Source organism: Sabethes cyaneus, chromosome 3 (genome assembly GCF_943734655.1).
Source record: "Sabethes cyaneus chromosome 3, idSabCyanKW18_F2, whole genome shotgun sequence".
NCBI classification, from domain to species: Eukaryota; Metazoa; Arthropoda; class Insecta; order Diptera; family Culicidae; genus Sabethes; species Sabethes cyaneus.
The window spans coordinates 43,171,897-43,187,393 of record NC_071355.1 but is presented as its reverse complement, the minus strand read 5'-3'; the positions used below and the strand labels follow the sequence as shown (position 1 = coordinate 43,187,393).

Genomic DNA, 15,497 nt, shown 5'->3' with positions numbered 1-15,497 from the left:
GATAGCCAAATGAGCGCCGGTTAGCTCGGATGGTCCCTAATTTTGTTCTGGTGAAGCCACAATTCCTGTTTGGTGACTCTGATGTCATCGCCAGCAGCGATAACGCAATAGGTGCACCGCAATTCATGTACCTACCAATGGATATTTAGATCATACCTGATTTACACAGCTTCTATTCACCTGGCAAAATTTTCTCTATTTATTCCAAAGAAATATAAAGTGCATTCAATTACAGTCCATTTGTGTTTTATTCCACCATGTGTTGCTGTTTTGCTTATTCTTACTGGATTTAATGAAATTACTTACTAGGTTTTATTCCCGGTTTCACTTTCTTTACTCCGTTTCTAAATTACACCATACCGCAGTTTATTCTAGCATTTTTTATTGTTTTCACTGGTTAGCGCTGTTTTTCTTTGCCTCCATTTGATTATTGTTTCTTTGTTTTTAATTACAGCAAATGATAGCCTACTGTGAATCGACAAAAAAAATCAAATTGAAAGTACTACAGAAAACCGTCGATAAAATGTGTTTAATGATCTTAGAATTAATGAAAACAATAAATATTATATAATCGCTAATCAATGGTTGAATGCAATTGCTAGGACGCATAAATTTGATCATCTTTGTAAAATAAGCTGCTTGTGTAAAACAAAACAAGGTAAAAATTGCATTTTTTCGGTGACGTAGAATTGACTTTTTCTGCTTGCTGATGATGCCTGTTTGTTGGCGTGCATTTATTACGATACGTTTGTTAGTTCGAAATCTGACTACCTTCACCGCGGAGCGCTGCTGTCTATTTAGCCAAGACACCTGTCAACTACACGCTTTAAAGCTGCAGCCCTCTCGTGGCGATGGCTGAAGAATACAACAGGAAGATACAAAAGTGTATACGAACAGATGGACTCTAAAGGAAGTGAATATATAAATATTTACAAAACGGGCCAGCCTGCCTACGGGCAAGCCCTATCCACCTAGCAGCAATTGTCTATACTAAACTAATCAGACTCCGTCGGTCGTCTTCCCGGGATGCAATGGTTGTCGCGTATGGTGCTAATCTCTCCCTTCTCCGGCTACGATGTATTGGTTAAAGTATAGTAGTTCAGTGTACTTTTCTATATACAATACGCTATTTGCATAGAAGGATTTACTTCCCAACTGGTGAACAGCAGGTTTCAGTTCATAGGATATAGATCACATTGAAATGTTTCCATAGTTGTTGGTTCTCGACATGCCTTTTAGCAGTTTTATTATGAATTTCCTAGCTTTTTTTCTGCCGAGAATAGAATATTTTGACTCTATTTCTAGGCTTGAATTTGTTAGCGTTAACAATACCTATAATACTTTACATAACGTCCACTTTCTTTCGCATTTTTACTAGCAACTGATTTTTTTCGAAAGTCATTAAGTGACTTGCTTAACAACAAATACCATCTATTCCGTATATGTACCACTCACTCATTCTTTATTACATTCGGTTGAATTATTTGAAAAGTCGAGCAAGTACAATTTCTTGGTTGTGAAATAAATCAATATAACTAAGAGAATAGACTCATAAAGGTCTAGAAGAAAAATTGAACAAAAAATAGCACAAAAAACAAACTAATATCGTTCACATACTATGTCAAACGAGCAGAATGAAATGAAATTTCGACAAACATTGTCAAACATAAGTTTTCACATTGTACATTCCCCGGAACGGGAACTAAAACTCAATATTCTTTTTAGTTTTCTAAGAAATCCGATGACTTCTCCAATTCAAGAAGCGATTATAATCGATCGATGATATAACACCATCAACACCGCCCGGCAGTCCAAAACGGTACACTCGGTGCACCGACGACCGGCAGACACGGTCACAAATCGATGGTGGCGGAAACGGCGTCGACGTTGGCGCGTAGGTGATGTTCTGTTCTGTTCTAGTAGTAGCACACTGTTGCTGCCGTTGTTGTAGCCTACGATGCGTACATTCGGCTGATTTCGTTCTTGTAGCGCTCCTGGATGTCTTTGCGTTTCAGCTTGAAGGCGGCCGTTACCAGGCCCATATCCGGCGTCCAGATGTCCTTGCAGAGCGTTACGGCCGTCGGGATCTCGAAGCGGTGCAGTTTACCTGTGTGACAAAAAGAAAATAAAAACAAGGAACCGAATTTAGTTGAATGTTTGGATTAAACCCTGCAATAGGGCAGCATGGCTTTTGTGTATTATCTCATAACTAATAACTCCACCGTGAAATGACGGGGATTTTTTGGACACTTGTTCAATCGAACTAGAAACTATTTTAGTCTGTACAGTACTAATTCTGAAAACAAAGGGTCCAAATCCCATAAAAAATAGTTAAGAAGGTAATTATCCATGGCTAGAGGTAGTGGAAGTTATAAGATTACTCTACCGCGATCCTCAAAATCTATTGCCTTACATCGTTGTGCGGGTCACTGATGCATTGGACCTGCATTTCCCGGCTACTCGTGGGACTTAAAAAGAATTAAAACAACGCTTGCCATGATAGAAATAATAGTGTTAGAGAAGAACTCCATTGCAGTTGATAGAATGACTGATCTGACACTGGAGGAAAACTTCAACCTGAAGAGATTCGCTAAATCCGACTTCGTGATCGTCGTTGCCAAACTATGTGGCACAGTTGGAATCTCTGTAACGAAGACACGGGTGAAGAGGCTAGGAAAAAGGCCCTTTATTCTGTCGGCCAGCAGCTACGACCCATCGAAGAGTAGAAAAAAGTCAAAAGTCGACGGAAACTGTGGCATTTAATATCAACGCTAAAGATCCCAAGTGCCCCAGTGACCAAATCCAAGATGACCACCAAAAAATTTAATTTTTACTTCAGGAATTTCAACCTATTCTTCTTCTTTACAAAACTATGCCATTTGTTAGTTGTCTCATTGCAAATTTAGGAAACATTTCATGATATATATTTCAATATTTTGCTAAAAATTTAACTTTTTTTTTAAACGAGCCCCTTCGCGAACGAGGGGTCCACTGTTTCGAGGTATTAAGAATTTATATATTTTAACTATTTCAAACCAATCAAGTTCCCCAATCAAGTATAAGAGTTCTAATATTTCATGACCTCACGTGTCATTAGTGGCCCCGTTTCAACGAAATATACTCAATTAACTCTCGTATGGAAACAACAACAAATATCGTTTATATGGATTGAAGTAAAATATATGGCCATACCCAGAAAAAACATTTGGTGGGACTTATATGCGATTATTTTGAAGATGGAACAATTTGTCTTCATATTTTTTTCTGTCTTTTTGGAATAAAAACAGCTTTTTTGTATTCTTAATGGGCCGTAAAGCAAGAGAAAGAGAGAGAATCTGATATTTAACTCAAAAACGATGAAAATGCATATGGGACTGATATGCGATTATGGGCAGTATCAGTGAGCTATCAAAGTTTGATGAACCACCTCAACTACTGTCGGCATTTATCTCTTTATCCCAATCAGGTGAGGCATTTAGTATGAAATTTATTAAACGCAAGTGTATAACAAACAACCGGTGGTACTATGTGCACATACATTCTGCTACTCACACACTCGCGAGCGCACAGGCTGGTAGCATCTTTCTGCACAACCCGCTGATAAAGCCAACAGCTCATGAGTGCAAGCAGCACACTAGAATGTATGGATACAGATTTTGCTATACTTCTTCTCGCTCGCTCAGTCAAAGTACTTTCTACAGATAAAAAGGTGAGCTTCCTAGCCTCAGTCGGTTATGTAGAGGGTTTTCGCATACTTGATCCAACTGCCAATACTGTAAGTTGTGAGACGCTCGCCCTAGCGCCCCAGAAATGGCCGAACTTCCTCGGTGTGGACTAACACCGGGATAGATTATTTCGGTCCCATGAATGTAAATAAATACAATTTACCCCGGTGTAATCGATGAGAAACTAAGAAATGTGTTGTTTGATCCTTAATGTACGACCAGTTGCACATGTACCGTGACCGCCCCTAATTCTGCGCAGCTCCTAATTCTGCGCATTTTTCTTTATATAAGTATTTTTTTAACATTGTGCATAACTATGATCGTTATTGCGTTATTTTTTATAAATGTCTGTTGAATATTACGCCATTATTCACAAATATTTGAGAGCGAAATAATTTAACGTGAAACTGAAATTATTTTATATGGCAGAAAACAACGTCGTTAGCACCAACACTAAGATTGTCCTGCTGAAAAATTTACAAATTTATGATCGAAATTCTTTGCAATAATCAAATTACCCAGCATAATTAGAAAGAATAATTAGTTTTAGTCATGTTTTAGACAAAAAGAGTGATTGCATGCATTACTTTCCTTAGAAAAATATGATGCAATAATGCGCAGATTTAGGCACAGATATTTTATTCATGTTCCAAATTCTGCGCAGTAATGTATCCTACGAAGAAAGCGCGAAAGAATACGCAACCTCACCCAAATGGCTGAAGTATGGAGGCATGAAAATTCAAGTATCGATTGATTGGAATCCTGTGTCCTGTGTCTCGGGGTCCGAACCCACGAGCGCCAATTCATGAAACCATGTCTTCTATTTATTTTAATGTCCAACCTCAAGGGGCTGTTAGAGAGTGGGGCAGTGGTTTCTATATGAAAACACAATTTTTGGTATTAGTCTAAAGTTCTATGTCTATGTTCAGTATGCAGAAAACCCGAATCAATTCGCCCTTCACGTTATCGAGAAAAAAATATTTAACATGAAGCAATCAAAATGATAACGATATTCCTTTGCCACCCGGACAGCACAAGAAGGCCGGATCATGGATTTAATTATGGTAATGGCTAATGTCGGATTTTTTGGTGTGCTTTCAGCGTATAAAGACATAAACAGCATGGCAGGAGTATTTATTTTCACTTTTTGGGTGCGCAGAATTAGGAGAAAACATGCGCAGAATTAGGAACATGGACAAGAAAGTGCGCAGAATTAGGCACCGTGGATAAGTTTACAAAACGAAAAATATAGGGTATTGACGTTATCGTCGGGCCACTGTTATGGTCGGGCCATCACGATTTTACAGTTTTAGTAACTCATGATATCTATGATACAACCATTGTAAAACTTCTTAATGTGATAGCTAACTTTTCATAATATTGTGAGTTCCAATCGTGTATTCAAAACACCCGTACTGAATTCAGTGCCTGAATCTTACAAAAAAAGTTTTCCAGGCGCAATGAACTTTTCTTCAAGAAATGATTCACGAAATGTAATTAACGAGATAATTTTTGAAAATATATTAAGTGTGTTGTGCTGCACACGAAGACTATAGAAAAATTCCCTCTAGTATGGTGTTTGGGAAGGCTAAGGTGAAATACTAAAAAAGCGCTATTTGTAAAGGTCGGGCCACTTGAGTAGTCATGGTTGGGCCACCATAATTTTACGCGCAGAAGCGAAATAATCGCTAGTCACGTAAAATGTGATGAAATAAAGCAAAATTACTACGATAAAAACCTAGATTTTTGTTGTTTTTTCATTGTAGTTGTTCGCAACGGAAAAGGCGATTGTAGTAATATTGATTTTACAAGATCGCCAAAATTTCGCAAAAATGCAATTAAAAATAGGGCATTTGTACCTATATGAGTCGCTGCTCACGGAATTCATCGTTCTCATGTCTCTATATAGAATTTCAATACGTATGTCTTAGATTTTCAGCGGTGACCCAACCTGTACAACATGGCCCGACTATGACTACATTTTTTGTCTTCACGTAAATGCCTATTGCTTTTTTATTTTCCAAGCAATCAGTTCAAAACTTCCCGGAAATATACCTTATTCTTAGACTTTTGCAACGATGTATTTAAATTTCAAAAATTCCTTTTGAAACGAAAGTTATGGGCGAATTCCAAAACGGGGCCCAACCACGACGACACTCCCCTACTCAATTGTTGGTCGAATTATAATTCCCATATTTTTTACCAGATATTATAGACCGTAGCACTACACGTTGCTGCTATCCACGTTGTTAATTTAAATCTAGAATACTTAGAATAGTGGAAGAATCATACAAATGTCTTAACTGCGCAGAATATGGTACGTTCACGGTACTCGTCGAAAGGTTCGCAAGTCAATTCTGAACTTGGTGGCAAGCTGGAATTTTTATATTGCATTCCATTTTTGAAAAAGACGTCGAAAATGCTTTAAATATCAAAAAAATCAAAGAGTGTCGTGTATTATTACCATATAGGGTGCGGCAGAAGAAAATGGGAATATCAATAATATCTACAATTTTTGGGTTCATTTATCTTTATTAGGTCCTCCCAAATCAATTTACTCGATGTGTTCTTGATTTTTATCAGTCACATCCTCTAGACGACGCCGCAAGCTAGAACATGCATTTCGAACATATTTCTCCGACATCGATTGCCATATGCGTGTCATGACAGACTTCACGGTCTTCACAGTAGGCCGAATTTTTTTTCAGGGCTGTGCTTTTATATACGCCCAAATCGAATAATTCAACGGGTTAGCGTTGGATCCGATTTGACGTGTCACATATCACATGGCGCTCCATTCCGCGGTAGGACTACGTGTTGATCCCCGGGGAAGTGACAATACTTTGCCGGTTTTTGGCCGGCCCGACCGGTTTTTCACTTGCAAAGCCAGTGGCCGGTCAATCCTGCAAAAAGGCCGGTTCTCCGACATATGAAGCCGGATTTGTTCTTTTTGCCTGATTTGTTAAATTTTCTAATAGCAATCCTGAGCAGTGGATCGTTGAAAATAGCCAGTTTTGCAGTGACAATACTTTGCTTCTGGCGGTAATATACATTAAATTGTCCACTAGCACCAGAAGCAAGTAGCAATCACTCTGAAACTAGCTATGTTCGTCGTGGTTTCGACTGCGAAGTCCTACCATTTGTTTCTCCACTACTGACTGATCCCATCCCATTTACACGGGAAACTGTCAACCGACTTCCGGCGGCTGACACAACCTCCCCCCCCCCCGTTATTTTTGTAAGGCAGGACCGACCGGCCGGTTTATGTAATTTTCAGACTTGGCAACCCTACCGGAAGACAGGATTATCGTGTTTTCTTTCTTCGTTTGACGTATGTGCAAACTGCGGAATTACACAAATTAACCTAATATTAAAGCTTAAGCATTTCCGTATTCCTGTAGAGCTGGGGTGGTTCGTACTATATCAGAACTTCTCTCCATTGTGCACGGGCTGGGCTATCCGTCGCTACTTCGTTGAGAGTCTGGACACACGCAAATTGGCTTCAACCCGATCAAGTTGGCCTCCACCTGGTCAACCTGGTGGCCGATGGGGTTCTTGAAGAGAATGGACAGTCGTTCGACATTCTTGCGACTTGGCCGGCCCATTTTCGCAAACGATGGCAATCTCTCCAAGAAGTGTCTACAGCTCGTGGTTCATACGCATACGCCACTCTTCGCTTTCCGTTTCTACTCCGCCAAAAATAGTCTGCAACACCTTTCGTTGAAATACGACACAAGTACACGTATGTCTTCCGTAAGCAAAGTTAGTGTCTCAAGTCCGTCAAAGACTACCGGTCTGATTGGCGTTTTGTACATCATCAGCTTTGTGCGGCGGTAAATGATCCTTGATCGAAAAGTCTGGCGGCGGAAATTTTAGGCACGACTTTCGGCTCGAATGCGTCCACGAAGCACCTTACTCGTACTGTCGGCAATAACCAGAGATCGCAACTATATGAACTCATCAACCAGTTCAAGTTTATGGCCGCTAATGGTCTCTGTCCGGTGGACGGTGGACATCCCGATCAACGTATGTTATAGCATACGTTGTATTCTGATTGAAGTGAAGTTTCTGATAGGATTCGGGTCCGATACGTATGATAGAATAGAGACGGTATCTGATACAGTCCGCTTCTGCTTGCGAAGTCAACAAATCGCTCTGATCGATAAGTCTGCAGCGTTATTCGCAGCTGGGCGACAAAGGCGAAGTGCTGTTCGAAATTAAGCTTAGTCCTGGACACAGTTTGCGCAACGTATAGACACATCCGATAGCAGGTTCGATGTCCTGGATAACGCTGCAGCTTGTTGAAGCCAGTTATTGGCGGACAACTGCCAAGAGACTAGCACTGTTGTGTGAACTGAGCTCTCTAGGCGCTTTGATTGCTGAAGACGGTAGGCGAACGAAGCAAGACCCGTGTTTTTCCATGCACTCTGAGGTTTGTGGTTGGCGCAGGACCCTTGGGAAGGTGTTCCGTACGAACCTTTCCTGATTTTGCCTCAGAATTCCCTGATGTATTGGGCAATGTTCTGCCCACTTATCGCAACTTTGCCAAATCCTCTCGTTCATGGTATCTACGCTGTTCTAGGAATATCCCATGCAAAAAAAAGTGTCTCGGAAGATCTTATAGAAGAGATGCACCGTATTCTCCACTTTACCGTTTTCTTATCGGTATAAGGCAGTAGCAGATTACCATAAAAAATGTCCTGCTAGTAGCTAAAAGAAACAGCCTTAGGAAGGAGATGGCGAAGCGCTTCCTAATACTTTCAGTATTAAACATGTTACACGAGCGCCAATCTAATATGCGTTGTAGTTCCATACAGTAGGAGTTCTTTCTAATTATCTTGAAGACTTTTACATCGTCCGCATAAAAAGACCATCAGCCAGGTGGCAGCAGAGCTGATAGTTAGTTTCTAAAAAGAAAACAGAGCAACGATCCAAGGTTGCTCCCCTGCGGTACGCCAGAAATATTGCAGAATTAGCCGGTATGCTCGGACCGCGTCTATACACTTATCCTGGAGATTGTTTAGTGTGTAATCACCTACCATACGACATGGCATAAATCAAAAGAGGACACACCACAATAGATCAGGATAATGGTCGCGGTGGTAAGTCCCCAACACGGGGACAATAATACGCTTGCGTCAGTGGAGTAACCGTTAGATGCTATGCTCTTTACACTCGCTCGCGTAAGAGTTGCCATCTTTTGCTTCATTGATTTCAATTGTGAATTATGATCTCGAGTGATGGACTGTACAAGCTTTACTCAAATCACCATCGCCTGAAACTTCAAGCTCGGTACAATACACAAATATTTGAACTGAGCTACTTGGGTCTTTACGCCAACAAGTGAACAGAACACTCGACTTACCTTCCTCTGAAGAGTGAAGGACTTAATCAAAGCTGGCTGAGATAAGTTATTTTTAAGCGCACGCATTGTGTCATTCACCTGTTTCTTTAAACGGGAAATTTAATCTAACATGTTGTCGGACTAAGACTCTGTAAGCTAAATTTGGCTTTATCTAGCATGTTCGGATTGTGGCTGAATGCAGGGAAGACTGATAAATACGAGATAAGCTCGCGTTTCGGCTCCTTCGTTTACATAATTGGCTGGATTTTAATACAAAGTTCGCGCTAGGTCTCGGTTCTTTTTTATGCCCTGATGAACAGAACAAGAACGGATATCCTTATTGTGAGACAAGACATTACAACCAGATTCTCGGTCTTGTTCTCCTATAAACAAAGCAGCAGTACAGCAGCAGCTAAACCTTTCAAATAACGGTACTCGGATTGAAGCTACCAAAAAAAAGAAAATACTCACATTTCTTGCCGTGATCCGCCAGTTCCTGCACCACAGCCTTCTCCATTACCGGCGAGCTGCACAGCTGCTCAAACTCCATATCCTTAATACCTTGCCGTTCGGCAATTTCCTCAAGGTGCTGCGGATTCGGCACAACCAGTGCGACCGTATGCTGCTTGGTCGAGTCCCCATAGACACAGATATTCTCCACCACCGGACAGGTTTTCAGCTCGGCTTCCACCTTGCCCAGCGAAACGTACTCACCGGCTTGCAGTTTGACCAAATCCTTCTTTCGATCTGAAATTACGAGCGAACTTTACAAACTTTCTTTTCTTATAAATTTGCAAAAAAAAACTTACCAATGATTTTCAGCACACCATCGTGATGAACTTCACCAATATCGCCCGTTCGGAACCACCGTTGACCATCCTCCTCGAAGAATTCCTCTTCGGTTTTGCCCGGCAGCTTGTAGTAACCCTTGGACACGGTCGTACCGCCAACAACGATTTCACCCTGCGGGTATGGTTTGTTCGTCACCCGATAGTTGCCCTCTTCCCAGTTGATTAACCGAATATCATTACTGGAGCAAGGCGCCCCAGCTACGCCGTATTCCATGCACCATTCTAAATTAATGATGAATTAACGTTTTAACTAATAAGAAAAACTTAAAAGTGAATCAAACTTACTATCCGTTACGGTGGCTCCAGCGGTAGTCTCCGTCAGTCCGTAGCCCTGGATCATATCAACGCACAGACATAGCTGAATCTGTTCGTGGGTATCCGGCGCCAGCGGCGCTCCACCGGACATACAGCTGCGGATGCGTCCACCAAGTAGCCGAGCAATCTTTTTGAATAGGATCCTAAAAAAATGCAATCAATGCCACTATGTCCTTCAAGGAAAATAAGTAGTAAACGTACTTATCCAAAATCGGCGTCTGGAAGCCACGTGCAACCCACTTGGACTTGTACTTGTAAGCAAACTTGAAGAAGGCCTTTTTCATTGGTGTTTCGGCATTCACTTTGGCGTTGATTCCTTTCGAGATGCGATCGAGAATAAGCTGTGTGTGGGGGGGAAAGTAAACCACTTAGAACCAGAACTAGGGAATGAGCGATTCCACCGAACTCACCGGCACCGATGTCATACAGGTTGGCTTCAGTACTGAAGCGTCACCCTTGCAGCCACGCATGATCTTGGAGCTGGAATCGATCAACGTTAGCGGCGTCGAGTAACCAATGGGAACACCGGTCAGCAGGCAAACACTTTCCGCCAGGAGTTCGAACACGTGAGCCAAGGGAAGGAAGCCGATCAGCACGTCATCCGGGTAAATTTTGAAAATGTCACAGAAGTTCTTCATCGTTCCGATACAGTTGGCGTGCGATAGAAGGACTCCCTTAGGCGTACCCGTGGAACCGGAAGTATACATGATGATGGCGGTATCGTCCGGCGTTGGCGAACAACCAGCTGCAACAGATATTAATTTTAGCTAACGGATAAAACAAAGCGGAATTTAGTTTAAACTTACGCATTTTACTCTTTTCGCCGATTTCGACCACCCGGGAGAAGGGAATAATTTCCACGCCCTCCTTGAAGCCGGTGGTTTCGCTTTTGTGCAGCTGATCTTCCATGAAGATGATCTTCTTCACATTGGGCGTCATGTTCAACACCGATTTGAACTTGGGCAGCAGTTCGTGCGAGGTGATTACCGTCGTTACTTCGGTTTCGTTGATGCCGTGCGTGATTCCCTCGTCCCCGAGCGTTGCGTAGATCGTAACCAGCGGCATGTTCTGCTTGAAACAACCGTGCGCTGCGATCAGCCATTCGGCTCGCGTTTCCGCGAAGATAACGATGTTCTGCCGTGGTTCCATGCCCAGTTCGCGCAGTCCACGTCCGAAACAGGCGGCCGCATGCTCCGTCTCGATGAAGCTTCGCCACATGTAGTCGCCCATGTTGAACTTTTTGAACACTCGACCGTTCGGCTGAACCTCGTCCTCCTCGCTGATGATTTTGCGCGTTCCGATGCACCGCTTGGTGCTGTGCACCTTCGTTACGAAATTGAACATCCGTTCCAGTGTGTTGATTTCGTTCTGGAGCATCTTGATGTGCATCTCGTTGGGCGGGTCAATGCCACGGTACGAGATCGAGGTCGCATCCTGTTGGATTATTTTGGCCTGCGGATGGGAAACGAAAGTAGAAAAACTGTCATTAGTCATTATATTTCTTTGTTTATCTTCAAGTCGTTTGCGAAGCAGAAATCAATTTACTTTATGGAGTATTTTAATAGCGGAGCTGAGGTATTTGTTTATATTGTGGCACAATCACGTTTATTCGTTTATCCATTGGAGAAGCATGGATAAATTTAGCTGAGTATGCACATTCTTCAAGTGTACTACGTCTTATCGTACGTATCCCTCTGTCATTCCATCACGTAAAGTAATGAACAATTAATGCTAAACCCTACTACCTATAAGTGAAAATCAACAAGGGAATCAAATACAATCGTGCCGCGCATGGATGTCCTTGCCCTATTTATAACTTTGGGGCTATATAGAACTGCCACAAGCTGTGGAACCGGCTGTGTTTAATTTACACTCTTTTGGTAGCGTGAGCGCACGGAAAACACGTAATACCTACATCTACTACCCGCTACCACTCAGCCGGAGGTGTCAAGTGTGCGATGGGTGGTGGTATAGTCAGTCGTCTTCGCCGTTATATTTAGGCAGAGTTCCGCATTGTTAGAACGGTCGATACAAGACGGCAAATGACGCTAACAAGTGTACTTGTACCTACGACCGACCTTGCCGGACGTAATTGTACCGTGACGAGACGTCACTAATAGTAAAATGCGGATATTATTAGTTTTACGTCATTCAGCAGTGATTAGTCTGGCATGAAATTATCTTTATCCACTGTCATCTTATTTTTTTTGCAAAATAATAAAAACACATAATTTATCAATAGTCCACTTTTTGATTAAGTGAAATTTTCAAAATAGTTTCAAGATAGTTTGCTCCTGAGTAATGTCCACAAAACAGAAATTGAAAGCATTCTTGAAAGATATGTTTGACGGGTAAAAGATAATTTCCACAACATAGCTCTTATGTAATGGAGAAATGTGAAAATAAATCCAAAATAATGTTCCTCAATCTTCATGTTCTGATCTGACATTCAGATCAATACCAACGTTTTTCTTCTCTACTTGTTCTTTTTCTAAACTACTGAGAGGATAAACAGCACTACTCAAATGGGATTTGTATGTCCGTCGTGAAAGGCTGAAAGGCTGGAAAAAATGGAACGTTTACAAGTTGCTTTATCACTTCACTTTGTTAAAAATTTGTTCTTTGAAATATGTATGCTAGGAATACTCAAATAGTAGGTAGAGTTAGGTGGGTAGCTAGTTTTGCCAACGGGCATGGATGATGTCGAAATTATTTTGGTTCACAAATTGTGTCGCGCCAAACTTCCTGTCTCTCGAATAGATTTGCTTTCTTAACCTTGTTTTTTTTTTGTCTATCTTTGAATAGTATCTTTGCTCGGCATGTTTATTCATTTAAAAAGTGTTCACTTACGTCAACATGACTCTTCGTGATTCTTCTTTAAAAGCGGTTCATCAAAAATTGAAAAACCTATCTGGCAATACTTCCCGATTGAATAAAATCTTCAACGTAACTTTTATTGTTCCTGAGTTATGCCAACAAAACTAAACTAAAAATCCTTTTCAAATATTTTCGACTCAAAGTAGGAGAATTTTTGGAAGATATCAATTTGTTTTATTTTAGATTAAGATTATACAGACTCTTTAGCATAATTTAATACTAACTTTGCAACAAGCTGACTAGGGGACTCTTAACCGATCTGATTACCCGCTTCCAAACTCCACCCACATGGGGAGCGACTGGTGGTCGCTAACACGTTTTGTCAGTTCCTTGCTTGCTTCTTCCAAATTAGTCCCATTTTAGGAGAACAATTCTTTAAAGAAATAGAAATCAAATTAGACGGACCGTTGTTAGGGTTGACGCTTATTTCCTGACGAACAGCGAGTGTCACGAATAGAATTCTCCAGGGCTATCTACTCATTCATGGAATGGTTCCTATTCATAATTAGAGTTTTCAGCTCGTCTTCCGGCCTGAAGGACGCACAACAGATGACATTCGGTTTAGTGAATTTTCTACTGCATAAACAGCGAACGCATTACAGACTATTTTATAGGTTTCACACACATTTTCACCTGATTCTGCGTAGCCCCACCAGAACACCTTTTTTTTGTCTTCGATAGTTCGATAGAAATCTGAGAACCTAAACCACCGTCCAAGCACGGTCGTATTAGATATCTGCTTTACATCCACCAGACTGTCCTCTAATAACACATCATGGAGCAAGAACTGCGCCCGGATCTTTTGCATCGTGTTAATCGTGTTTCAAGCAGTCGTCTCCATTCAACTCGATCTTGGGCTACTCGTAACCAATTTCTCAGTCGTCTCAGAAGTCGCACATTACTTTCGAACCGGTTGAGCAATCTTGCACGGGGGGCACCTCTGTTGCTGGTGCCGGTGGGATTGTTGAAGAGAACCATCTTCCTCGTACTGTCGTCCGGAGAATATAATAAATGAGGGGAACCTTAATGTGACAATATTTTGTCGAAAATTTCCCTCTCAAAATGATTACCAACATAAAGAAAGTACGATGAATGGTGCTCAATTTGAATGCCCTGCAGGATTATTACTTAGCTAAATTTGAAATCATACTAACTCTCAGGAAGAACAATTAACAATTTTTTACAAAATTAGTGAATTGATCACACTCCTCAGAATTCTTCATCCGATAAGTTGTCTATTAAAGCAGGTATGCCAATTTCCCATGTTCGCCTTTAGAAAGTACGGACGAGTTTGACGTAGGACTACGAATGTACACCTTACTGCTTAAACCAACAATCTAAACGACTTTCATACACAGATACCCTACCCAGTTCGAGAATTGATATGACAAATGTGTACTAGCTTTTTATAAATCAACAATACACAAATTTAATTTTTCAAATATTTCAAATGCTAGTTCTGAAAAGCACTGTTTTGATTCTCAACAAGCGGGCAACGGCACCAGAATTTCTGTGATCATGCGTTACCATTCACCGCACTATTCTGCAGGTCAGCTCGACCGCCTTTAATTCTTCTGCTTCACTTCGGTGGCCGAGTCGAATTAAAGTATTGAATATCTATAAAATATATCAGGGAATGTCTGGGTCAGTAGCACACGCTATGTCCGAAGGCACATATTATTTAACTTTGATGCACCTCAGATTTTTCTTCACAGGAAAAATAGAGAAGCGGCACTGCAAGGGGGATTGATCAACCCGTACACAACTTTGGGAAATTGAATGTGAGGTTGGAATGAGCAATTATGCCAAATTTGGTTGAAATCGGAGGTGGTCGATTACAACAGGTAATATCACTTGAGAGGAAATGACCCTATATAAACTTAAAAATTGAATTTTTCAAAAAACCCAAGATAGAATATTTTAAGACCTTTTTTAAATTCATTGTTTTGATTAATACTAACAGCCTGTGAAGAAAAATCTGAGGTGCATCAAAGTTAAATAATATGTGCCTTCGGACATAGCGTGTAGCAGGCTTCTATTTGCTCATATTAGCAGAATAACAAGTTAAGAAATTTACACCCCCTTTTGCTTACTATTTGCGAGTCTGTACTTTTTATACCGTCTGTTGAAATTCTGTTCAGTTCAGTTAGGACATCCGACCAGTGTTGCCACTTAATTTTCATCTATACTTTTTCTTTCAAAAATCTGTACCAGTATTTATCCATCAGCAATATCCTGTGTACAGCTTTGCAGACGAGTGTTGTTTTGAAGAATACGGGCAATATAGTGCTGGTTTGACTGATCATCTTTATACCGTCGGCGAAAGACAAACGACAAACGAAGCACAATGACACCATTGATAAATAACAGGAATATCGATGGTCC

The 15,497-nt window shown here is 41.1% G+C and overlaps 1 protein-coding gene across 5 annotated transcripts in view; it reads right to left on the bottom strand.

Moving 5' to 3' along the window:
• Positions 1-225: 225 nt before the first annotated feature.
• The window catches only part of LOC128744365 (long-chain-fatty-acid--CoA ligase 4), a 72,195-nt gene continuing 56,923 nt past the window's right edge, over positions 226-15,497 (bottom strand). For all 5 annotated transcript variants that reach the window (XM_053841321.1, XM_053841320.1, XM_053841323.1 and 2 more), the window contains 7 exons: positions 11,042-11,687; positions 10,646-10,980; positions 10,437-10,576; positions 10,206-10,378; positions 9,879-10,142; positions 9,541-9,816; positions 226-2,107 (listed from right to left, as the gene is read on the bottom strand). In XM_053841321.1, the coding sequence (XP_053697296.1) occupies positions 1,953-2,107; positions 9,541-9,816; positions 9,879-10,142; positions 10,206-10,378; positions 10,437-10,576; positions 10,646-10,980; positions 11,042-11,687 (1,989 nt within the window). In that variant the 3' untranslated portion in view covers positions 226-1,952. The remainder of the gene's footprint in view (positions 2,108-9,540; positions 9,817-9,878; positions 10,143-10,205; positions 10,379-10,436; positions 10,577-10,645; positions 10,981-11,041; positions 11,688-15,497) is intronic.